At 57.7% G+C, this 23,166-nt stretch overlaps 10 protein-coding genes across 10 annotated transcripts; 5 read left to right on the forward strand and 5 right to left on the reverse strand.

Moving 5' to 3' along the window:
- Positions 1-940: 940 nt before the first annotated feature.
- On the forward strand, positions 941-1,694 carry PUNSTDRAFT_63857 (RNA-binding domain-containing protein; the record flags this gene model as incomplete). The annotated part of the gene is made up of 3 exons (XM_007381817.1): positions 941-1,268; positions 1,318-1,509; positions 1,561-1,694. The coding sequence occupies 3 exons, from the start codon at positions 941-943 to the stop codon at positions 1,692-1,694; spliced, it is 654 nt and encodes a 217-aa protein (XP_007381879.1).
- Positions 1,695-2,054: 360 nt separating this feature from the next.
- Positions 2,055-4,172, reverse strand: PUNSTDRAFT_65442 (uncharacterized protein; the record flags this gene model as incomplete). Its single annotated transcript, XM_007381818.1, has 5 exons — positions 2,055-2,807; positions 2,878-3,218; positions 3,275-3,705; positions 3,758-3,994; positions 4,051-4,172. 5 exons carry the CDS (start codon positions 4,170-4,172, stop codon positions 2,055-2,057), a joined length of 1,884 nt encoding a protein of 627 aa, XP_007381880.1.
- Positions 4,173-4,333: 161 nt separating this feature from the next.
- PUNSTDRAFT_99829 (60S ribosomal protein L5) lies at positions 4,334-5,742 on the forward strand. The gene is made up of 5 exons (XM_007381819.1): positions 4,334-4,577; positions 4,633-4,675; positions 4,726-4,886; positions 4,945-5,311; positions 5,368-5,742. The coding sequence occupies exons 1-5, from the start codon at positions 4,490-4,492 to the stop codon at positions 5,636-5,638; spliced, it is 930 nt and encodes a 309-aa protein (XP_007381881.1). The 5' UTR covers positions 4,334-4,489; the 3' UTR covers positions 5,639-5,742.
- A 1,384-nt stretch (positions 5,743-7,126) lies between these two features.
- On the forward strand, positions 7,127-11,024 carry PUNSTDRAFT_64706 (RNB-domain-containing protein; the record flags this gene model as incomplete). The annotated part of the gene is made up of 9 exons (XM_007381820.1): positions 7,127-7,267; positions 7,357-7,762; positions 7,817-9,317; positions 9,370-9,643; positions 9,705-9,806; positions 9,862-10,156; positions 10,211-10,271; positions 10,326-10,524; positions 10,578-11,024. 9 exons carry the CDS (start codon positions 7,127-7,129, stop codon positions 11,022-11,024), a joined length of 3,426 nt encoding a protein of 1,141 aa, XP_007381882.1.
- Positions 11,025-12,637: 1,613 nt separating this feature from the next.
- Positions 12,638-14,085, reverse strand: PUNSTDRAFT_43308 (uncharacterized protein; the record flags this gene model as incomplete). The annotated part of the gene is made up of 3 exons (XM_007381821.1): positions 12,638-13,109; positions 13,162-13,855; positions 13,914-14,085. The coding sequence occupies 3 exons, from the start codon at positions 14,083-14,085 to the stop codon at positions 12,638-12,640; spliced, it is 1,338 nt and encodes a 445-aa protein (XP_007381883.1).
- Positions 14,086-14,409: 324 nt separating this feature from the next.
- On the forward strand, positions 14,410-15,237 carry PUNSTDRAFT_132467 (uncharacterized protein; the record flags this gene model as incomplete). The annotated part of the gene is made up of 1 exon (XM_007381822.1): positions 14,410-15,237. One exon carries the CDS (start codon positions 14,410-14,412, stop codon positions 15,235-15,237), a length of 828 nt encoding a protein of 275 aa, XP_007381884.1.
- Positions 15,238-15,258: 21 nt separating this feature from the next.
- On the reverse strand, positions 15,259-17,378 carry PUNSTDRAFT_51019 (class III ADH enzyme). Its single transcript, XM_007381823.1, has 14 exons — positions 17,141-17,378; positions 17,032-17,078; positions 16,928-16,969; positions 16,833-16,871; positions 16,750-16,780; positions 16,639-16,692; positions 16,504-16,583; positions 16,303-16,450; positions 15,981-16,228; positions 15,852-15,927; positions 15,774-15,798; positions 15,621-15,706; positions 15,456-15,544; positions 15,259-15,400 (listed from the first exon to the last, which is right to left on the reverse strand). The coding sequence occupies exons 1-14, from the start codon at positions 17,274-17,276 to the stop codon at positions 15,356-15,358; spliced, it is 1,146 nt and encodes a 381-aa protein (XP_007381885.1). The 5' UTR covers positions 17,277-17,378; the 3' UTR covers positions 15,259-15,355.
- Positions 17,379-17,539: 161 nt separating this feature from the next.
- Positions 17,540-18,180, forward strand: PUNSTDRAFT_63784 (DUF1742-domain-containing protein; the record flags this gene model as incomplete). Its single annotated transcript, XM_007381824.1, has 2 exons — positions 17,540-17,572; positions 17,641-18,180. The coding sequence occupies 2 exons, from the start codon at positions 17,540-17,542 to the stop codon at positions 18,178-18,180; spliced, it is 573 nt and encodes a 190-aa protein (XP_007381886.1).
- A 113-nt stretch (positions 18,181-18,293) lies between these two features.
- Positions 18,294-19,918, reverse strand: PUNSTDRAFT_65468 (uncharacterized protein; the record flags this gene model as incomplete). Its single annotated transcript, XM_007381825.1, has 4 exons — positions 18,294-18,800; positions 18,856-19,446; positions 19,499-19,638; positions 19,693-19,918. The coding sequence occupies 4 exons, from the start codon at positions 19,916-19,918 to the stop codon at positions 18,294-18,296; spliced, it is 1,464 nt and encodes a 487-aa protein (XP_007381887.1).
- A 185-nt stretch (positions 19,919-20,103) lies between these two features.
- On the reverse strand, positions 20,104-22,595 carry PUNSTDRAFT_142411 (uncharacterized protein; the record flags this gene model as incomplete). The annotated part of the gene is made up of 2 exons (XM_007381826.1): positions 20,104-22,230; positions 22,297-22,595. The coding sequence occupies 2 exons, from the start codon at positions 22,593-22,595 to the stop codon at positions 20,265-20,267; spliced, it is 2,265 nt and encodes a 754-aa protein (XP_007381888.1). The 3' UTR covers positions 20,104-20,264.
- Between the last annotated feature and the right edge of the window lie 571 nt (positions 22,596-23,166).

A 23,166-nucleotide genomic window follows, 5' to 3' on the forward strand; every position in this document is an offset into this window, starting at 1 on the left:
CATTTATCGGATACTGTTCTACCAGTTACTTTGGCGCATTAAGAGCTGTATGAGTCTCCTGCCAACGTCCTGAAGCGTCTACAAATTGTTATGTGGAGCATAGTCTGCTATAGCAGGCAATGGCCGACAATTGCACGCTCAAATGGCAGCCCTGCATACCTTATGCAGAACCATTATTGGCCTAATATGTGGTAACACTGCCGCGGTCGAATATGAATGGAGCATCTGATCTCACGGCTGCCCATTTTGACGATAAGTATGTATATTCTAGTTTCTGCTCGAGGGAAATCTATGAGTCCGCGAAAGAAAATCGATCTCGAATCGACCTGATTTGCTGTTCCTCCGGTGCATAACACGAGCTTCCTACCGGAAGACGGACAATCGCACTCCGACAACAGCCGTTCCCGATACTTACGAGAAATCTTGCTTTTCCGGGCGCATTCACCACTATCCTATCACGGTGAGGCTCATTGGCTCGGCGACAATATTGGGTCCAGGGACTGTTGCCGTTTATACGGCAAAGAAAGACGAAGGTATTATGATCCGTGGAACGATATGCAGCATGAAGGGGCTCGAACAAGATGGGGCGAATTGCTAGCCGGCCAGCATATCTATTATCCAGTACGCATGGTTCAATGCAATCTTCCGGGCACCGACCAGAACACGTCCTCCTTGCCCACGCGTTCGAAAGAAGTTGTTTTAGCAAACGGTGAAACGAGAGTGTCCCAAGTCACTACAGTAAGACCTAGTATGCCCACAAAACCAGGTAGTGATATTCGGCCGCCTTGTAGAGAGAGTTGTCTGAGTCATAAGCAGCCAAAGTAATGTTCGTTAACACGAAAGGCAAGTATGGGCGCCGGGGACAGTCAAGGGCGCTCAAGAGGAAGGCAGCAGAAGACGCGAGATTCCCACGCTTACTTGCTGACGACCACCAACCACCATGGACCCCTACTCATCGCAGAACTACTATGGAGGGCAGTACCAGCAGACTGGAGGGGACGTCAATCCGTACCACCTTCCTTACGCCGGACCTATGTATCCGGTCGCTGGATCATCCTCGTCGACGCATCACGCACCCGTACCAGCCAACGCTTACGAATACGACGTCGGCATCCTAGCTCAGCAAAGCGTTTACGTACCAGGGGCCGCCATAGACAAGCGCGGTGGTGCAGGCGGGAAGCTCGCAAAGGGCGGGAAGCGTGTCACTGTACTTAGGAAGGGTGGCGGCAAGATCTGGGAAGATCAGACGTTGCTCGAGTGGAACCCGTGTAGGTTGCGCGTCGCATATTGTTGTGGTTCGTCTGACATTTTCGACAGCGTGGTTCCGGCTTTTTGTTGGCGATCTCAGCAACGATGTATCAGACGACGTGCTTGCGAACGCCTTCAACAAGTACACATCTTTCCAGAAAGCACGGGTCATCCGGGATCGCCTCAGCGGGAAGGCGAAATACGGTTTCGTCGCGTTCTCGGACCCCGAAGACTTCTTGAAGGCTTGGAAAGAGATGGATGGTAAGCGCGATACCATAATCTGACCGTCAGGCTCGCTCACGTAACACATAGGCAAGTACGTTGGTAACCGACCTGTTAAACTGAAGAAAGCAGATGATTCTGCCATCCGACCAGTAGAGATAGGCCACCGCAAGGCCAAGCAGCTGCAGATGGAGCTCAAGAAGAACCGCAAGAAGCCGTACTAGATGTTTCACATGCGCACCGGCGGTGGAGATGGACAGAGTACGTTACAGTTCGTGTGGATTGTGGACAAACTCACAATGTCGTTGCAACCTCGTATATATGTCGTTATGTTTATACACGCGTGCTGCGGGGTAGCGTTGCATTTGTGAGTGGCTCTCATTGTCCAGGACAGCAAGGTCTACGCCAAGATTACAGGTAGAGTCACGGGATTTCCAACACTCGGCATAAACTCTGTCGAACCCAACCTAACAGGGACGGGCTCCCTGCGCCTGGGTTGTAAGTCTCTGTGTTCTGATCGCCGGTCCTCCCGACCCGTGTCAGAGACCCTCGCATATTATCGCGCAGTGATACCTTGAAGTTGCTTAGGAAGCTATCGTGAGCATCGGGGCGGAGAATGTGAGAGAGGTGAAATGTACTGACAGTATGCAACCGTCCCATCGTCCAACGGCCCGACCGCTCAGCAGGTCAACGAACCACGTTCCGCCCAATGTTTCGCAGAGCTCCTTGCCAGTATCACGTATACTGCCAAGAATGCATTGCTCAACCTCGTCCGTGAGCAGCTGATTAAGCTGCGGAATGGACGCAACGGGCAACGTCGCATGCGGCAAGTGGGCCGTCAACGTTGATGGCGAACTGAATGTGAAGCGAATTGTGTATCTAGTGAACAAGACATCAAAATTGTGTCTAGAACCTAATGGGCAAACCACTTGCCGATTGTCGATTCTTAGTAGCGTCTCACCACCAATTTTCAGCGGGGAGTAGCTCTCCAACAGCTTGACCAACTGCTCCCCACTCTCCCCAGCGGCGACGAATCTCGACGTGCATGGGATGCCGGCGCTCTGCAGGGCATCGCATACTTTCCTTATTTCCTTCGTGAATCTGTCCAAGAATTCCTCGTATTGCAACAAATCGATTATCGGTTGCAGGATGGCGGGGCCGGAAGGCTGCCCTGATTGAGGTGCAGGCTGGACAACGCCGGTAACGCCGAGCCGCCTCATTTTGAGATAAGTATGACTGCGCAGTAGCAGGAGGTTGAGCGCTGCGTAAATCAGATCGGCGCGAGCATTCGAGGCGTTGGAGTCGAGTGTTTGTTCTGAGGACGACGCAGTCTGGCCCTCCTCGCCATCAATGTCAATCTGCTTACATGTCAGTGGATCGCTGTGAAAGTTATTGAATCCCGCCGACCATTTCGAAACGCAGCTCAGTGTCCTGAGCTGCATCCACAGCAACAATGCGTTCCGATACTCGCGCGGACGCTGTAGGCAGATTGCTGGCCTCGCGGATCAATGCGGCAAAGATCTCCTGTTCGACTATCTCTCTTTGAGCGGTTCGGAGAGTTTCGCTGAGGCTTTCTGCTCCTTGGAGTACGAGCCGGCTATGAGAGACGGACAGGGAATTGCTTGACCTTCCAGTCGACAGCGACACTCGCATCCGGGTTCGATGCCGATGAGGAAACACCATAGCACTAGACGTCATTTCATACGTCGCAAGATGCCCGATGGCGCGACGACGGAAAAGAGCGGGAGCTGTTTGTAACCATTTTTAGCCACCGCGTTTCATGCATATAGAGATGTTGACCAACATTCCTCCAGGCCGTACGAGATCAGAAAATCCTTCGACGTCCTTTCCGCGGCCTTCCCCATGGCAGAACCGAACGGGAGCGGTGCAGGGATCAAGTTCCAGTTGTCTGCACGGAGCTTGAGCGCGTCCACCCAGTACTTTTCGCTGCGATCTCTGGCCTTCTCCATCTGTTCCGCCTCCGACTTCAGTATGTTGGCTGCGTTACGAAGGGCCTCATCCTTTGCACCGACGACAAGCTGCGCATCGAATGCCTGAACGGATGGAATAGGAGGCGGTTTCGACACCACCGTGGCTGCCAGCGAAGTAGTTGTGATGGACCCGGCGGGTACACCGGCGGCGATCATTTCCGAGGGTCCAGAGTTAACCTGACCCGTAGTTGCAAGCAGAGCGGTGAGGAGATCTCTCGCAAGGACCATCTCCGAGTGAGCTGCGCTGGGCTGTGATGTTGAGCGATCGCTTGCGACTCGACTGGGCCTGAACATACTGGAGATGAGGGCCGATCTCCGTGCGTAGCTGGGACAGTTCCTCCGGAGTCATCGGCTGGTTAGACGCGTTGCCGCTGTCTTGTTTCTCGGTGTTACGTTCCTTGCCCTCCAGTTCATTCTCGCGGGTGAACCCTTCGAGAACTGCGCGTTTACTGTCCTTGCCAAAGAAATCCACGCCGCGCTCAACAAAGATACGACGGAGATTCTTTCCCAGAACCGTTGCTGGGTCGTCGCGCCTGAGCGTTCCTCACTTTCAGCATAATATGGTCAAGTAGTGGCGCGGCATGCATACGGTTCGTATATTTGCTGGCCGTCCGGGGTAATATCATACAGTACTGGTATATGTTCTCCATCATCATCTTTCCATGGTCTTTCTAGAGAAAGCCGCAAGTCCTTCCAAGAGCTTTCGTCCATAGAGCAGCACTATTGTCTCAGAATCGGGATGGAGAAGCTCGAGGTCAAGCGCGGGTTTCAGCGCGTCAGGGCGTACACTGCCTCCGCACTGACAGTGAATTTTCCGTCCCCCACCTGCGTCCCTCCCAGAAGATTCGGTATACTCCCGCCCGGTCCTCCAAGGTGAGCTCAAGGCCCGTTATTTGCACTTCGGAGGCCCTGCAGGCAGTGATGTTGCTCGTACACGAACTTTGGTTACAAAATCTGGATGGAATACAATGGATCGACTCGGCCCAGTATGGATGTACCCCGACCGGTGCTGACTGCGATCCGCTTAGATGCCCTTCGTCAAGAAGCAAAAATCCGACGCCTACTTCTCTCGGTACCAAGTCAAGTACCGCAGGAGGCGGGAGGGCAAGACCGACTGTGAGCACCAGTTCGATTGCACGCAATATTCAGCATGCTAATGACCTTTGTCCAGACTACGCCCGCAAGCGGTTGATCACCCAGGCGAAGAACAAGTAGTATGTGCTGTCTACCCCCGGCGTTGAATCAATCCCTAACGTACCCCTAGCAATGCCCCGAAGTACCGCCTTGTCGTTCGCTTCACCAACAAGGACATCATCGTCCAGGTCGTCTATGCGCGCCTCCAGGGTGACTTCGTCCTCACCCAGGCGCACTCTCGGGAGCTCCCTCGCTACGGCATCAACCACGGTCTGACTAACTGGACTGCCGGTATGCAACCTCAATCGTCTGGATTGGGTTTTCAGGCGACTGACTGCATCGCAACCAGCCTACGCTACTGGTCTCCTTGCTGCCCGCCGTGCGCTCACCAAGCTCGGCCTTGCGGACAAATACGCTGGTGTTGAAGAGCCCGATGGCACACTCACCATGACTGAGGCCCTCGATGATGAGGACGCACCCCGTCCCTTCAAGGCCTACCTTGATGTTGGTCTAAAGCGTACTTCGACCGGTTCCCGAGTGTTCGGTGCGCTCAAGGGTGCCAGCGACGGTGGTATCTACATCCCCCACAACGAAAAGCGCCTGCCCGGATACGACGTGGAATCCAAGGAACTCGACGCAGAGGTGCTCAAGAAGTATATCTACGGCGGCCACGTTGCGGAGTACATGGAGAGCTTGGAGGAGGAAGATGACGAACGGTACGTCATTCCAGCTCACGCGTAGTGTCTTCAGCGTGTTCATGCTTGTCATGTAGCTTCAAGAAGCAGTTCTCGACCTACCTCGCCGATGGCGTCGGATCCGAGGATATTGAGGAGATCTACACCAACGCCTACGCCGCGATTAGGGAGGATCCCACCTTCAAGCCCACCGAAAAGACGAAGGACTGGGCGGCGGAGAGCAAGAAATACAGGACTCCCCGCTCTACCTACGCGGAGCGCAAGGCTCGCGTCCAGGCCAAGATCGAAGCCTTCCAGGCGAATGGCGGCGAGGCCATCGAAGAGGATGAGGAGGACGACGACGAGTAGATATTTTCGGTTTCGGATTGTACACTGCGCATATCCCTGCCATGCTTATGCATATGCACGCTATGTTATTACTCGCGCAACACGCCATGCGATGACACGCAAACGGGGCACGTTCTGAGCATCCTCGACTTCGATGGAAGCAAACACGTAAGGCAAAACGCAGACTGATTACACCTTGACGAGACGCGCGATCGGCTAAGGCGTCACGTGCACTACTGGGGCCATTACTCGGCGGTGCGCAGGCCTGTCCCGTCGTCGCTTAACTCTTACAGTCACTCCAACCATAGCGAACAGTCCGCGCCTACGCCTAGGCACCCACTCCATCCTCCCACTCGCCCTACAGGGCAAGCCATCCAAGTCTCACACGTTTTCTCCAACTTCCATGTGAGTTGCTCATCCTGACGTCGCTATACCACCAAACTCAGCCCGGACAGCCCCGACGCTGGAACCCTTAGATATAAAATCATAAAAACAAGGAAAATACTCTAAACCTCGAAACATTGCTTACAACGCACACCCGGCGGGTCCACGCATCCGTTCGTATTCACGAAAGACATGTCTGATCAAGTCAACACGGCGCCGAAGAAGGACGAGAAGAAGCCCCAGTCGGGCGGTGGTGGGGGCGGCGGGAACAGAGGTCCTCGCAGGAACAACAACAAATCGGGCGGAGGTGGAGGCGGCGGCGGGCCGACTTCGCGCCCATCGTCCAGTGCAAGCAACAGGAAGACTCCCGCGCCCGCCGGCGAGTCTGGATCTGAGGCTCCGAAGAAGGATAATCACAATAGAAACGCTTCACGCGGCCGCGGTGGAGGCGGAGGCCGTGGCCGTGGTGGGGCAAACCGCAAGCCGAGTCGTCAGGAGAAACCCGGGTCTCAGGTCGCTAACGGCGCCAAAGGGAACGAACAATCGCCCCCTCCTGGCATTGCTGCTCCAGCTCCAGCGCAGGCAGTCGAGGGCAGCGTCGCTCTTTCGTCGCTGCAACGTGTCATCAACGACTTGAAGACCGCTTCACCGCCCCAGCCCGCGCCTATCTCTCAAAGCAGCTCGTTTGGATCTATCGCCAACGCGGCGCCGCCCCAACCCGCCATTACGTCCAACCTCCCGGTGAACGCACCGCCCTTCCAGCCCGGCGCTGGCAGGTACCCCGGCTTGGCGGCGGCGGCGGAACAGCCGCCCAGGCACAGGAAAGCGGCGTCCATGGGCCCTTCTCTCTCTAGCAATTTCAACTCCTACTCGCCGCATCTTGGTGCCATGATGGAGGATGCAGAGGACGGCTTCGGCGAGGCTTCCTTCGAGGAGGGCGAGATCCAGGAGGCGCAGTACCGCCAGCCCGGCCATCAGCCCAGGGCTCAATCTCAGAGCTTCGTTGCCCCTCGCTTTGCTGCTCTGGCTGCTCAGCAGGAGCAGGCTGAGGTCGTGGGTCCGTCGGGCCGTCCACAGCTCGCACCTGGATTCTCCTTCGGTGCCAGGAGGCAGCCCAGCAGCGGGATGCCTCTCGGCCCTGCTATCAGCGAGGAAGATGCTGGCTTCCAGTTCCCGCAGCCTCAACACAACTTCGAACACGATGCGGGCCACGAGGGAAGGCGCAACGAAAACAAACCGGAGATCGGTGGCCTCATGGCGGAGCAGGTATGTCCACCTTCTCTCTTGGCTATGTGCCCCGTAACTCAAAGTACCTTGTCAAGATCGCGATTCAGAACCAGATCGAGGCACTTCAGCAGCAGCAGCACGCTCTGTACCAACAACAGCTAGCGTCCCACCAGGTTCTGGCCGGTCTCGCTCCTCCGCGCGGTGGCGCTCATCGCCGCGTGCAAAGCAACGTGCCGATGAGCATGGCCACCGGAAACTTCGGTGGTTTGGGTAACGCCCAGAATATGCTCAGTCAACTAGGCGCGCTCGGGCCTCTCGGCATGCCCATGCCTAATGATGCCCAAGGTGTCCCTCGCGGTCATGGAAGGCGCCACAGTGTTAACGTGGTGAACAAGACTACCGGCCCTGGAGCCTCTATCAGTTACAACAACCCCTTCGCACCCCAGGACGGGTTTGACGATGGTTTCTCTGCACCTAACTTCGCCGGCGGACATTCCCGTCAGGCGTCCCGTGCTGACTCCAGCTGGCGCATTAGTGAGTTTGATCCTCATTCATTCGTGTCGCGTTATCGATCGTGCATACCACTAGATGGCGGTGTTGGCGGAGTACAGACGAACAACAATTTTGCTGCGGATCTTGCGCAAGCGCAAGCACAACTTCAGAGTCTTCAGCAGTTCCGCGCTGCTGCTGGTGGCCATCATCACAAAATGCCGTCCTTCAGCTTCCCGAACATGCTCCCCAACATGATGGCGGCCAACATGATGGGCCTGGGCGGCTACAACCTTTTGCAGCAGCAACAGCAGCAGTTCCAGGCTCAGCTCCAACAGCAGTCGAACCAGCCTCAGCGCAAGTCGCTCTTCGCCCCGTACCTCCCGCAGGCGTCTCTTCCCCCTCTTCTCGCTGCGGGCAAGCTCGTTGTCGGTATTCTGCGCGTCAATAAACGCAACCGTTCGGACGCATACGTCGCGACGGAGGTGCTTGATGCCGATATCTACATCTGCGGTTCGAAGGACCGTAACCGCGCACTGGAAGGCGACATCGTCGCAGTCGAGCTGCTCGACGTCGACGAGGTCTGGGCCACGAAAAAGGAGAAGGAAGAGAAGAAGAGGAAGAAGGAAGAAAACGCAGCATACGAGCCGAAGTCCGCAGCCGGACGGAAGGACGATAAGAAGAAGGATGACGTCGAGGTGGAAGGCCAGGGCCTGATGCTCTTCGAGGATGAAGAGGTCACTGACGAAGTTAAGCCGCAATTTGCTGGCCACGTTGTCGCGGTTGTGGAACGGATGCCAGGCCAGCTCTTCTCTGGTACTCTTGGTCTGCTGCGCCCGTCCTCTGCGGCGACCAAGGAGAAACAGGAGGCCGAGAGGCGCGAGCGCGAGGGTGATCGTGGCGATGAGCCCCGTCGTCCCATCGAGCGCCCGAAGATCGTATGGTTTAAGCCGACGGACAAGCGCGTGCCCTTGATTGCCATCCCTACTGAGCAGGCTCCTGCCGATTTCGTCCAGAACTCGGAAGCCTACGCCGACAAGCTGTTTGTCGCTTGCATAAAGCGTCACCCTATCAGTTCGCTGCATCCATTCGGTACGCTCGTTGAGGAGCTCGGGCCTATTGGCGACATCGAGGTGGAAACGAGCGCCCTACTGAAGGATTGCAACTTCCCGACCGAGGAATTCACTGAAAACGTACTCAAGTGCCTCCCGCCGACGCCGTGGACCATCCCCGAGCACGAGCTGAAGAACCGTCGGGATCTACGTGACCAGCGCGTGTTCACCATCGACCCGGATACTGCCAAAGACCTCGATGATGCCCTTTCGCTCAAGGCAAACGACGATGGGACGTTCCAGGTCGGCGTACACATCGCCGATGTCTCCTACTTCGTCAAGCCTAATACCGCCCTCGACCGCGATGCACGTAAGAGGGCTACCAGCGTCTACCTCGTGCAGCGTGCTGTGCCGATGCTGCCTCCGGCCCTTTCAGAGGAGATGTGCAGTCTCAAACCTGGGCAAGAACGTCTGGCCTTCTCTGTCCTGTTCACCGTCACCAAAGACGGCAGAGTTGTGGACAAATGGTTCGGCAAGACGGCCATCAAGTAAGTCGCAATTCTCAAAACCTGAAGTTGAAATACTCACATCTCTTGATAGATCCGCGGCGAAGCTTGCGTACGCCGATGTTCAGAATGTTCTCGATGGGAAACCACTTGGCGGCGTTCCGGTTACTCCGGAACACGGTGCCTCCGATCTCGAGCACGACCTGAAGATTTTGCAAGACCTCGCTAAATTGCTGAAGGAGCGGCGCACCCAGAATGGCTCTATGAGCCTGCAATCTATCCGTTTGAAGTTCACTCTCGATAAGAATGGCCTGCCTATCGACTGCGCTCCCTATGAACGCTACGATGCGCACAGCCTTGTGGAAGAGGTTCGTCTCCATTTCACGTTCGTTCGCGCTTCAGAATCGTGCTGAAAGACGGACGTCTCAGTACATGCTTATGACCAACATTGCGGTCGCCCAACATGTCGCCGTTCATCTGCCGGAACAAGCCTTGCTCCGTCGTCATGACTCGCCTTTGGAAAGACGCCTCGTACGTTCAATATTTTCTATATTTCATACAGGTTTCTAACGAGTGCGTGTTACAGAAAGCGTTCCAAGAGCGCGCCAAGGAAGGTGGTGTTGAGATAGACATATCCACGGCTGGATCTATCATGCGGTCATTCGACGCCATCAAGGATCCCGTCGCGCGTAGGACGCTCGAGATGCGCTTCTTCAAGTGCACCCAACGTGCGAAGTATTTCTGTACGGGCATGCTCGACATCGCCAAATACGGACACTACGCACTCAACGTTCCGCTGTACACGCACTTCACCTCACCCATCCGCCGTTACGCGGATATCCTCGTCCATCGCCAGCTTGAATCGATTCTGCAAAGTGGCAGTGAGTGTTTGAGATTCCGCCGCAGCACACATGGCTGATCGTGTTCGTTCTCAGACGACCCCAAGTTCGCTATGGATCGCGATGCTGTCGCTAAGATTGCCCAGCAGTGCAACATGTAAGCTGTGCTCCGTCCTTGGGAGGTCGAATGCCGTGCTTACCCGTTCTGTAGCAAACGCGACTCTGCCAAGCTAGCGCAGGAGCAATCGGCTCACCTTTACCTCTGCGTTCTCGTGTCCGACCTCACTCAACGATACGGCCCCGTCGTGCGCCAAGCAAAGGTGGTCGGCGTGTTGGACGCTGCCTTCGACGTGTTGGTGCCCGAGTTCGGTATCGAGAAGAGGGTCCACATTGACCAGATGCCGATCGAAGTACGTGCACAACAGTACAATTGTTACGATCTAGTGCTAACGTTCTTATCCAGAATCACGTCTACGAGGAGCACAATCACACGTTGCAGATCTACTGGTCTAACAAGGACGTCATCACCTGGCTCGCTGAGAACAGCGACGACGAGCATCTCAAGAAGGTCAAGCAGACCGCCGAGTTGCACGCACAGAAGATGGAGGTCTCCACGCACTCCGTCTACGACGAGAAGGCCCTGTTCGACGAGGACGACAACGAGGACGACGAGATTGTACTGGGCAGGCCCGACGGCCCCGTCGAGGAAGAAGAACCGTCGCACCAGCGCATGCTCTCCAAGGTAAAGGCCAGGCCCGAGTTCGAGGGGCTGAAGACCACGCCGTCTGGACACAAGATCCAGGAGATCCGCGAGCTCATGACGGTGCCGGTTATCATCACGGCCGACCTCACCAAGAGTCCGCCGGTCATCAAGGTGTACAGTGTCAACCCGTACGCAGAGCAGAAGTAATCCGTTGCTCGTTCATGTTTTGTTTGGTGTACGATATTTGACGTTGTTGCCCATGCCCGTCCTCCTGATCTCCTCTCTTCTCTCATGCCGGCCGGATGTACACATTATGTCCTATCCCGAACTATCCTCCCTTTCGCTACTACGTATAACGCCGCACCCATCAGTAGATGAAGTAGGGGTCATGTCTGTTATGTTGACACGAAACGAACGATTGTCTGACGTCCTGAATAAGCGTTTATTCGCCGCTTCGGCTGAGCGGCTCTACGTTCAAATCAGCCAAATTCGTATAACGGTCGATTGAAGTCGACTGCAAGATTATCGACTGCAAACTGTCCCATTTGATCGCATAACTGTCCCACTTGATCGTATAAGTGTATGGCTATGAGTTCACCAGTAGATTGCATCACATTGTAAACTAATCAACTACTGCGTGTATCTAATGCCTTTGATCGTACATAGGGTTAGGGTTAGAGCTATGGACAGGCGAAAAAAAAATGGCCTGCCCAGCCCGAGGGCCGAAGCAGGACAGGGAAATATTGAGAAAGTGCATGCGCCGAAGCACATACAAGCCGCTATTCCTTCCTGTATGGACAAGGTCGCCGTGCTCTGGGAAGGCCCAACAGCCCGCACTCCCAGGACATGAAGGGGAGCACGCCTTCAAGGTAAGTATGAGTTGTTCAAATGCCAGGCAGAGGTTTATATACTCTAGACGGGCGCACGGACCACCTTGTGTTTGGCACTATTTTGATGATGACATGAGAACCTCGGCCCGCAGAGGAGGCGGGCAACTGTGCCGCAAACACCTTGCTGGTGGCAATCTGCTGCCAGCATAGACGCAGATGATAGCTCTGGCGCTTGAGATGGATTCAGCAGGCGCTGTCGAAGCGTTGGGAAAGGTGGACAAGCCGAATGCGGTCGCACCCGCTGCCAAGCAGGTGCAAACAGCGACGGTTTCACGTGATACTGCCCCTCATATATAAGCCCCTCCTTCGCATCGTGATTCCTTACCACTCTGGCCTTTTGGCTTAGATCAAGTGTAGTATCTGTTCTTAATAGTTTAACCACTATTATGGAGGCATCGCCTCCATTATTGGTTATCTAATTTTTGCCGCCCTTGTCCTTCGAGCTCTGCTTGCATCTCGTTGGCGCGATGTCCTTGGTATTGCAGTACCGCCTTGTGACGTCGGGGGATCCCATCCTTTCTTTTCTGAAGTGCTTTTTGCAGCCGCCGTTTGGTGGCTTGCATGGCCTTGAGAAATGAATTGTTTATCGATCTCGTTTTCTCAACATCTGAAGGTGTTGTATGATGATTGTCGAAAGTGTAACCGTGCTGTCCTGTCTCATACTAACAACGCATCGGAGGATTCGAATGCGTATGCTATCGAAACAGTTGCGTTGTGTACATCCCACCAACGCGGAAAGTTATGATACATTTAGATACGGTAGGACAATGCAAAGGAACAATACAATGAGTGTGGATGATTGTCTATGACGTCGATAACAAATGTCAAAGCATGGAGAGATGGCAGAAGGAGCGTGGTGTCGTGTCGTGTGCTGCATGCAGACGGAGAAAAATGAGGAAGATGGAAATCATGGACAGATGACGACGTCGCTCATATCCATCCCGGTGCAGGGCGCACGCGGGTCATGGAGGTGACATCGCTTCGTGAGCGGCGACCAGCCAGGGTCGCCGGCGGAACCGGGGGTGAACTAGGCACGTCCTGGCCTTGTCGCGCCCTCGACTTCTGCGCGTCGAGGACGCTATGGATGGACGGCGTCGAGAGCTCGGGGTTGACGTGGGTGTTGGAGGAGCCGGAGGCGAAGGTGTGCGTCGAGCTGGAGCTCATACCGCGGGCGTGCGTGGGCCGGGGGCCCTGCGACGTGCGGTGGCCGAGCTCCTCTACGCAAAGCGTGTACAGTGCGTCCAGGCCGAGGTACTTGGCCTCGTCGCGCAGCTCGAGCAGGGACTCGAGGCGGTCCCGGGACGGATAGGAAGAGGAGAGGAAGAGCTGCACGGCGCGAGGCAGCATCGGCGGCGCATCGGGAGTGGAGGGGGTCCGGAGATAGTTGAGTATATGCGCGTATCTGCGAGAATGGGATCAGTTAGGGAATGGTGCAGTTTATCGCGGATACGTACGGTGCGCTAGGACGATCCAAAAATATGTGTACCGGGGAGACTCGAGGTTTCCGGTTCGTGATCACGCCCGTAGTGGCCAGATGTCGCTGGAAAAGGGAATTGAACAGATCCGTGTTGGTCTCGCTCTGCGTCGAGTAAACAGAAGCAGTGTCATCCGCGTGGGACCCAACCACCACCTCGTCCTCGCCGTCCTCCCGCAGGGAGGTCAGGTAGGTCGACAAGTGTGACTCCGATGACGTGAGAGTGGCCAGAGTCGTCTTGTACGTCGCGGTGCTAGTCTCGAGGACGACGATCGTCTTCTTAGGGTCGGCGTTGCCCGGGGGAGCGTCGGACAGGAGGATGGCGTCGAAGGGAGGTTGGGGAGGGGATGTCGTGACGTGTGCAGGGAGTGCGGGGACCGGGGGACAGAACTCGCCCGATGACGGAGGAGAGCTACCGCGTGGCTTCATTGAGGGCCGAAGGCGAGTCGCTGTCGAGGGGCCGGGGACGGGTGGAAGAGGACCGATTGGAGCAGGCTTTGCCTCTTGGATTTCTCGCAGCGGCAGGCTCGGCGAGCTCCGCGAAGTCGGAATGGCCGTCGGAGAAGACGCCAAAGGCGGAGACGGGAGCGCCTTGGAAGAAGGCTGCACGAGACGGCCATCCTCGCTGATAAACTCGTGAAGGGCATCTTCTGGAGTCCGGACGACAGTTGCGCCTATGCGCATTCATGTGTCAGTACTACATTATGAGGCGTCTAGAGCTGCTATGCGCACCTGTCCCGAGCTTTCCTTGACGAGGAACGATGATATCAAGAGCGTTGTAGTTGGTGGATTGGGGTTCAGAGATGTCTAAGACTTTGGGGAGTTTGGACGCGGACTGGCGATCCCCGATGGCGCTACGCCCAATCATCGCTTTCATGTTCTGTAGCGGATTGGACTTCGCCATGGTGAGCGAGGACTTGCGCGCGTGAGCTGTCGCAGACGTGGGGGTGGCGGGAGAAGAAGGTCTTTGTGCAAAGGCGGATGGCGGTTGGGAGTATGAGTTTTGTCGTCGTCGTGTGGCTAGCATGGTGCTGATGTGTGCGGTATAAGGTGCGGTGGCCCGTGAAAGACAACATGCTGTGGCTCTTTATTACGGAGGGCTTTGTGTCCAACAATGAGCGCGCGACGGAGGAACAACAACGCGGGACAATAGCAGAACAATGGGTTTCTCGTGACCTTAGGTCACACAAAAGGCACGTGTCACGCGTCGCCGCACGGCACAGCCACTATGGCGGAACCTTCCTCGTCCGCGACGCCGACGGATCCTGCTACGGAGCGATATCGGCGTCAGGTCCTGCCTTACGCCTTGGCTGGTGTCGCTCCAGGACTGTCCGCGTATTTTGCCATGAAATATAGCTACGACTCGAACCCTGATACTGCGTCCGATGCGCAGTCGCGCTGCAGAAAATGTGGTTTTTATCTATGGGACGGATCGGCCACGGTCAGATCGGTCAGGTCCAGGAGCAAGAGCAAGAGCAAGGACGCCACTGGGACAGTCCAACGGTCAATCCTTATGCATTGCGATAGCTGCGACTTCGAGCAGAGATATGCATGCAAACCCTGCGCACCGAGTTATCCACGGGTCAAGAAAGCGCGGCATGCACCTGCGTCACTCCACGCTACGGATGACACGGTGCTCCCTGCCCAAAAGCGAAACAAAAACAATGCTGGTCATGACGCACTTACCGTGCCGGAGTCGAAGCAGGGCGCGGTACGCCCATCCTCGGCGTCGCCGGCTTCCTCCATCAAGGACAAAGCCGCGCAGAAGACGACCCAACCCCCTGCACCGGTGCCTTCCATCTCACTCGCGACAAAATCCTCCACGCCTCAACGGCCACCCACGAAACTGCCGCGCATGCCTGCTTCCAACTCAAAGCGGCCCGGGCCTACAGCAACCTCGAGCAATCCTGCATCTTCGCAGGCAAGATCTAAGAAGAAAGCTGGGCTGCAGGAAATGTTGGCGCGAAACAGGGAACGACAGGAGAAGGATCGGAAAGACAAGGGACAGCAGGGCGCCGGTGGCGGAGGATTGGCAGCTTTCCTCGGTGAATTATGAATGTCACCTCTGGTATGCTTTTGAATGTAGAGGCCGTCATTAGTCAAATCGGCTTGCATACATTTTATACATTGCGGGTTGAGTCGGAATACATCGTCGTCTGTCTTACAGTATACGCTTAAACCTTCGACATGTCCACCACGCAACGGATGCAGTCGCCAGACTACAGCACTTGTCAAGGCTATCTCGCAAAGAGGCGGGAGAAAACTCGGACGCACATGCATGTCGTGGAAGCCTTCGGTGATCTCCGCGAGCGTGCGCGTGTGGGTGACGTACTCGTCGACCTTCATCTTGCCCTTCATGTAGTCTGGACAGAAAAAACATGGGCGATATCAACTTGCAGCCCCAAGATGTTGAGGATGAGAAATACGATGGAAGCTTACCGTCGACCAGTTGGGGCAGCTCCGTGCGACCCTTGACGCCGCCGAACGCGCTGCCTCGCCAGGTGCGCCCGGTGACGAGCTGGAATCTATCATGCCGAGTCGATGTTCATCAATCGAACGGAAGGGCGCGATCAGAATTGGATGGTTGCTTACGGTCGAGTGGAGATCTCGGCGCCAGCTGTCAGGGCGTCAGCCTTACGTTTCCACCAAGAGAAGGAGAATTGGACTGACCAGGAGCGACGCCGATGATCGTGCTCACACCCCACCCCTTATGGCACGCCTCCAACGCCTGCCTCATAACGTGTACCTGTCATCCGCGGTCGGCATCCACACACTCCTACAAATTCGAAAGGGACCCACGTTTCCTGTGCAATCGAACGTGTAATCGAGCCCGCCGTCGGTGATCTCGATCAGGTGCTCGACGATGGACTTGCCGGCCGGGAGCTGCGTCGGGTTGATGAACTCGGTCGCGCCGAACTTTTTCGCCCAGGCCTCCTTGTTCGGGTTGGTGTCGATGGCGATGATCCGCGCGGCCTTGACGAGCGCGGCGGCGTTGACGACGCCGAGGCCGATGCAGCCGCAGCCGAAGACGGCGACGTTCGATCCCGCTGTGACGGTCGAAACAGAAAACGGTTAGTTGTTTTGTGTGGGTCCTGGCGGATAAGAGGGAGCCGCGGCTTACCGACGCCTGGCTGCTTCACGACGGCGCCCCATGCGGTGGTGATGCCGCAGCCGAGAAGGCACGCTTTATCGAGCGGCGCCTTGGGGTTGATAGCGACCACCGATACGTCGGCAACCACGGTGTACTGCGAGAACGTCGATGTGCCCATCTGCGATCATCTATGAGTTGGAATCCAGTTTCATTCAGATGATCGGCACGTACAAAGTGGTAAATGTCCTGGCCGTTCGCCTTGAATCGGCTGGTGCCATCAGGCATAACACCTTTGCCCTGAGTAGCTCGGACTGCGGGTCGCGATCAGCATGATTGTAGGCATTCATTGTCAATGACATGACAGACCGGAGCTGCATAGGTTGGTCTTGCCGCTCTTGCAGAATTTGCACTCGCGACATTCTGAACATGATATGATTTACTCGGTTTTTGACTGGGGCTAGATCGACGTCTACGAACCGGCAGTGTAGAGCGGAATAACATGGTCGCCCTGATGGTCTGGTTAAGCCGTGGATATACGATGATAATCGGTCCAGACGTACAACGGAGACGCTGGTAACGCCTTCTCCGACAGACTCGACCTATTCGGAAGAAGGTTATAGCATCTTTCCGGTTCACAAGCAGAGCAAATACGTACGATCCCGCCTCCCTCGTGGCCCAAGATGCAAGGGAACAGGCCCTATCACGACGGTCAATTTGATTATAGAAGGGTTTCTCGATGATCGCGAGAAGATCGCTCACCTCCGGGTCCTTGCCACTGCGGGTGTACTCGTCCGTGTGGCAAATGCCTGCAGATGTCCAGGATCGGCACCGACTCGGGGGTACCGCGCAAGTCGGATAAGACACGTACCCGTGTACAAGATCTTAATGCGGACCTCGTGCGCCTTCGGGGGCGCAACCTCCACCTCCTCGAGCTTCAGAGGCTCGCCGGCGCCCCAGCACACAGCGGCCTTGCACTTGATCGTCTTTCCGGCGGTGTCAGACATCGGCTCAGATATGCGGTTGGCGTATCGGTTCCAGTCGCAGATCGAGCGTTCAGGAGAGATGGGCGAGGGTTTTAAGTATCGGCGAATGAATGAAGAAGAAGCTCGGGTGTGACATAGTTGCTGACCTTGTGCGTAGCATGAGTAAGGTCCGCCAAGGTCACGTACGGTGTAGGCTCGATCATCTGATAACTGCCGATGGCTTCATCCTTGAACCAGTACACGGCCGAAGGGTCAAAGTGGACAGATCCATAATACATTCACCCATGGCCAGCTTCACCAACTGCTACTACAAGCGCGTGAGCCGTTCTAGCGCGACACTCCACCCCGGCTGACCCACGAACCCCATTGTCGATGACTCGCGCAGACGGCAGGAACTTCGAAACCTTGCTACGTGTGTTATCGACCGACCACGACCGTGCTCAGCACCGCCAACACGGTTGACTGGGTCTACACGTGCGACGGCCATCTCAAGGACCCCGGGTTCGCGAGTCCGCTCGATGACGGGGCGGTAACGCCAGCGCAGAAGGCGGGCTTGAGCGCGGAGGAGATCGCGCAGGTGACCAAGGAGTGGGAGGAGCGCCAGAAACGCAAACAGCAGAAGGCCAAGGAGAAGGAGAAGGAGGACAAGGGCGACGATAAGAAGGATGACGACACGGACAAGGACAAGAACGAAAAGCCGAAGGAGAGGGATAGCTCGAAGTCGTCTGCGTCCGCATCTCCCAAACCGCCCGGTAGCGCCGCGACGTCTCCGAGTCCGACGCCATCACACGCAAAGTACGCGTTGCACCGAGATGTGTTCGCGATGCGCCAGCACGAGCATCGCAAGAGGAGGCAAGCAGCCCAGGCGAAGGAGCTTGCCCCTCGACTTCCGAGCGCGCCGATGAGTGCCCTTCCGAAGCCTTGATACTTCGATGCGATTATGCAGACTATAAATACATGTTTCAACAAGAAAGATACGCTGTAGGGTCGTTATGTATACTACCCATGAAATGCCGATCTACCACAGTCCCCGAGCATTCATTCCGTGAAAGGATTGCACCCTCCGCAAACCGCCGCCCGGACGGCAAAGCTCGCGATGCTCCCGATCGCCAGCCCGCCGACGAGCGAAAAGCCGGTGATGGTCGCCGCCGTGTCCACGTCGTCCTGCCGGCCCTTCAGCCGTGGGTTGTGCTCCAGCGACGGCGCGGCCATCATGCACAGGCTAGAGATGTACCCGTTCGAGAGCCCGAAGAGGAAAAGGATGAGCATGAAGAGCCAGTCCGAGTTGATCACGGGCGGGATCGGCGGCAGCGCAGCGGACCGGGTGACGTTGCACATCAGGAACAGCGGGATGAAGAGCGTGCGCAGGACGGAGAGCGCGAGCAGGCGTCGGGCGGACCAGATGACGAACCGGTGGAAGCCGCAGATGTAGCGCCCGAGGTAGTCGCCGCAGTTGAAGACGAGGAAATGGATCGAGCTGAAGACCAGGGGATGGATCGCCTTGTTGACGGGCGTGATGGATACTGTGATGGGAGGGAACACGGCCTGGACACGTCAAGTCAGCGCGGTATCTCCAAAGCGTTGTAGATAATCGCCTTACCAGAGTGACGACGAAGACGTACGCGACGGCAACGTTGTACGTCAGGTTGAGCTTGAAGACGCGGGATAGCCGGGTCGACTCGAGCTCGAGCTGTTCGCCCGAGAACGAGCGGGAGCGTTCGCGCCGGTGTGTCGCGTCCACGAGCAGCTTCGAGTGTTGCTCGAACGGGACCGCGACCGCCTGGTACACCGGCAGGCGGACGAGCCAGGCGTGCGCGCCGACCGTGGCCAGCAGGAACAGGGTCGACAGCCCGAAGAACGCGAACGCGGACTTTTCTTCGGCCGAGCCGTCGCTCACGGCGGAGGCGTGGATCGAGGCGGACGCGCTCAGGAGCTGGACGGCGCTGATGAGAACGGCGACGACGGCTTGGCCCGTCATGACGGCCTGCATGGCAAGCGGACCGAAGAGGGAGGCGACGGCGACCACGGACGCTTGGAGGTAAGACCCCGCCGCGGACTGGAGGATGCCGTTCAGGATCACGAATGCGAAGAAGAGCCCGGGAGGCATGTGGACAAAGGTCGACGCGGTAAGGAGGAACAAAGACAGAGCCAGCCATAGCGTACTATGTCGTACGCGCACAGTACGGGAAGACTGGGTGAAGGTGAGTACGAGTCGTAGGCGTTACGCAGTATATAAGCCGCACCTGCTTCGACGTTATGGTCGCATGCGCTAGGAAGCCGCAATTGGCGATCGTGAAGGTAGCCGACAGGTACGAGCTGAACGTGCTCTTCAGGGAAGAGCCTTCCAGTCTCGCAAGGAAGTACGGCGTCGCGGTGATCATCGCTGAACTGAGTGTAAAATAACGGTCCGTAAACCAGACGCAAGAAAGCGGCATACCATTCCAAGGAAGTAGCACGGCGTTGCCGAGCATGAAGTACACCCATCGCACCCTGGCGTCCAGAGCCTCCTCCGGAGGAAGCACGACCGGGACATCTTCGAGTTGTTCCGCGTCCGTTCCCACTACGAGGGACTCCGAAAGATGGTGAGGCGCGGTCTCCGGCTCCTCAGCTGCGTCCGGGCCTTGCGGAAGCGGGCGGTAGCCCGCCGATGGAGATGAGACCATGATGAGGCTAGTGGTCAAGGAGAGCAAGGCAAGCGATAGCGGCGTACGCTGCGAGAACCAGCAGCCTATATGCACAGAAGTCGCCTTCTCGGTGAGGGTGAGCGGTGGAAGCCGCAGCGCCGCCGCTGGCTGTGCATGCACGAGTCTTTCGTGGACAAGACACGGCAGGTGAAGAAACGAAGAAGGCAGAAATAACATTATAACAGTACAATGTTCTACACACACATACGGCAACATGCATGACCCAGACATGCAGTACTACAAATCCCACTTGAAATCGAAACCACCCAGCGCGCACAGAAAACGTCCCAAAATCCGTCATGTCATGCACACATGCCCGGAGTCCTCAGTCCGCATACAGCACATGCTTGTCCGTCCCGTCCATCCACATCCTCAGGTCCCGATCGCTCTCGAGCCCGATGAAATCGTTCGTCCGGCTGTCGCGATACCGCAGCGCGGCGACCTCCCCGCCCAAGCGGGCCTTCACCTTCTCCATCAGCTGCTCGCGCGTCACCTTGGGGTGCACCCGGATCGCGATGAGGTCGTCCGTGATCCGGTCGAAGATCTTGATCTTCACGAACGCCGGCTGCGGGTTCGTCGCGGAGATCGGCGGCGAGTTGAGGTTCGTCGGCGTCCCGAACGTCTGCGAGCTCGAGCCGGACCGCGTCGACTCGGCGTGCGACGCGCGCGAGGGCGCGCCGTACTGGGGCGAGATCGCGCTCCCCGAGGAGAAGTGCGACCCGGAGCCGCCGTTGTACCGCGCGTCTTGCATCCGCGGCGAGCTCCCGCTCTCGGAAAGCATGGGCGACGCGGAGCGCGAGTTCGTGCGCGAGTGGTGGCCGCTGCTGCTCCCACCGCCGCCGCCGGCACGGGGAAGAGAGCTATGCGAGCCGTTCCGCTGGTGGTTCTGCGCGTACGCCTGCTGCCGGAGCGCGACGCCGCCGTTCATGTCGACGGCGCGCATCGTCGTTTTGGGAGCCAAGGCGGCGGCGGCGTTGGCGTACCCGCCGGCGCTGCCGGGATCGTCCCCGTAGTCGGACCCTTCGTCGCTCGCGTGCCCCGCGCGGGGGGACGAATCGGATATCATCATGTTCCCGAGGGTGTCGCGGATCTCCTCCCCGTACTCGTCGTCGGCCTGCGCGGGGTAGTTGTACGCGTCCAGGGCGTCCATCTCCGCCACGCGCGGCTCGATGTCGGTCTCGACGTCGCCCGGCTTGGGCGCCAGGAACCGGCGGACGTAGACGTCCTCGAGGACGTGGCGCGACGTCGACGCCCCGAGGGCGCAGAGGCGCGCGAGGTAGTCGTCGAGTTCGGACTGGCGCGTCGCGGTCACGGCGTCGTCGACGTGCTCGGCAGGGCCGGGCATGTAGGGCAGTATCCGCGGGTGCGGCGGGTTGCGCCCCGCCTCGTGCGGGTAGTTCTGGATGAGCTCGACCTGGAAGTCGTAAAAGTCGTTGTAGGCCCGGAAGAGGACGAGCTGTTTGGCCGGGGGGAGGTTGGTCGAGCCTGAGGGGTCGTACGGCTGGAAGACGGCGTGGACGCGGAACCAGTACTCGTCCATCTCGTAGTGGAAGGAGACGACGGAGGCGGAGAGGAGGATGCCGTCCGGGAGCATCGGCTGGGCGGAGGTGGAGGCCGCGCCGGGCGACGGCTGAGCCTGGTCGGGCTCGGCCGAGGGCGGTACTTCGTCCACGGCTGCTGGACTCACTTTGGCGGGGCTGATGGCGGTTGGACCCAGCGCGGGACTGATGGCGCGTGGACCCAGCGCCGGGCTGATCGCTGGACTGGGGCCCCACGGCATAGGCGAAGGGGCAGGAGAGACGGTCACGGCGGTGCCTGGCATGGTAGATGTCATAGGAGGAGAAAGCATGCCCTGCGATGGGGGCATGTACGGGCTGTTCGGGACCGGCGCGGCGTTCGTGCTGTCGTCCAGGACGCCGAGGGCGATGCTGCTCGCCTTGTAGTTGAGCATGTCCCGCTTCCAGTCCTCGACCTTGGGCAGCTCGCCGCTGTCGAGCAGCGCGTCGATGTCGCGGATCGGCTTGTTTGTCGCCGGGTCGCGGATCTCGACGAACGAGACCGGGATCAGGCCGGGGCGGCCGAGCTTGCCGATCGGTTTGGCGACGAACCATTCCCGGTTCGACTGCGCGACGACGGAGATGGCGTCGCCGACGCGCGCCTCGAGCTCGTCTGTCCGTTCGGCGTGGAAGTCGTGCAGGACGACGGCATAGTAGACCTTCGGCTTGACTTTCGGCACGGGCTGGATGCTGGGTGGTAATTGTTGGGTAGATATGGAGGAGAATGTACGGGGTCTACGAAGGGGAGCACGTCAGACACGGAGGGAAATTCGATATCAATCGCTGAATAGGAATGCGTACGTCGCAGTGTTCTTGGCGAACTCGTCAAATAGTGATCTGGGGACGAGGCCCCGTGCGCCCGTAGACGGGTTGTGGGCCTCATACCACGCGCCATTGTCGTTGATTTCGCGGACGACATAGAAAAAATCGCCCTTGTTGAAGGGCAGCTCGGTCGCGGTCTGAGGGCGATAAGCGGAGTGAGCGCGGATGACTTTCTTCGGGGGCACGAGGGTCGCGGCCGGCTTGGAGAGGGCGGGGATCGGGGTGGATATGTGGGGAGAGCTGCTGTCCCTCGCGATGGACTTTCGTAGACTCTTCATGGTCGTAAAGGAGCGGGGATGGCGGAGAGATCGTGAAGAGGGAGGAGGAAGGGAGAGGAAGATGGGCAGCGCAGAAATACAGAGCGAGAACCAAGACAACGACGGACCGCACAACCCTCGGGCTGTGCCGCGCCCCACGTGGCGGGATCGACAATTGGCTCGCGACGAACAATCACCGTATTCCGCCAATCCTTGCCTCCCCAGCACACCATTATCCCGAGTATCTGCCCGCGCCGTGTCCTTCTCCTATACATACGACCGACCAACCGTGCCTTCGTCGTCCCAGGCGATTCCTGCACCCGCGTTCTCTCGCTCCGCAGCGCACCTGGGCCGAGTCGGCCTCCGCCGTTCGATCGCAAGCACCCGGTCGGCCGTTGCGAACTATACTCCCATACCTCGGTCTCATATGTCGGTGGGTCAAGCATCGAAGCTGCCCAATACTTCCCCCTGCGTCCCCCTGCGCCGCACCTGATCGCATGTTCGTGACTACCGCAGCCGATGCCGTGTGAGGGGGCACCGGTGACTGAGTGCATCGACGACGGCCCCTGTCTTTTAACTTAATACCCAGGAA

Source organism: Punctularia strigosozonata (assembly GCF_000264995.1).
Source record: "Punctularia strigosozonata HHB-11173 SS5 unplaced genomic scaffold PUNSTscaffold_4, whole genome shotgun sequence".
Classification (NCBI taxonomy): domain Eukaryota; kingdom Fungi; phylum Basidiomycota; class Agaricomycetes; order Corticiales; family Punctulariaceae; genus Punctularia; species Punctularia strigosozonata.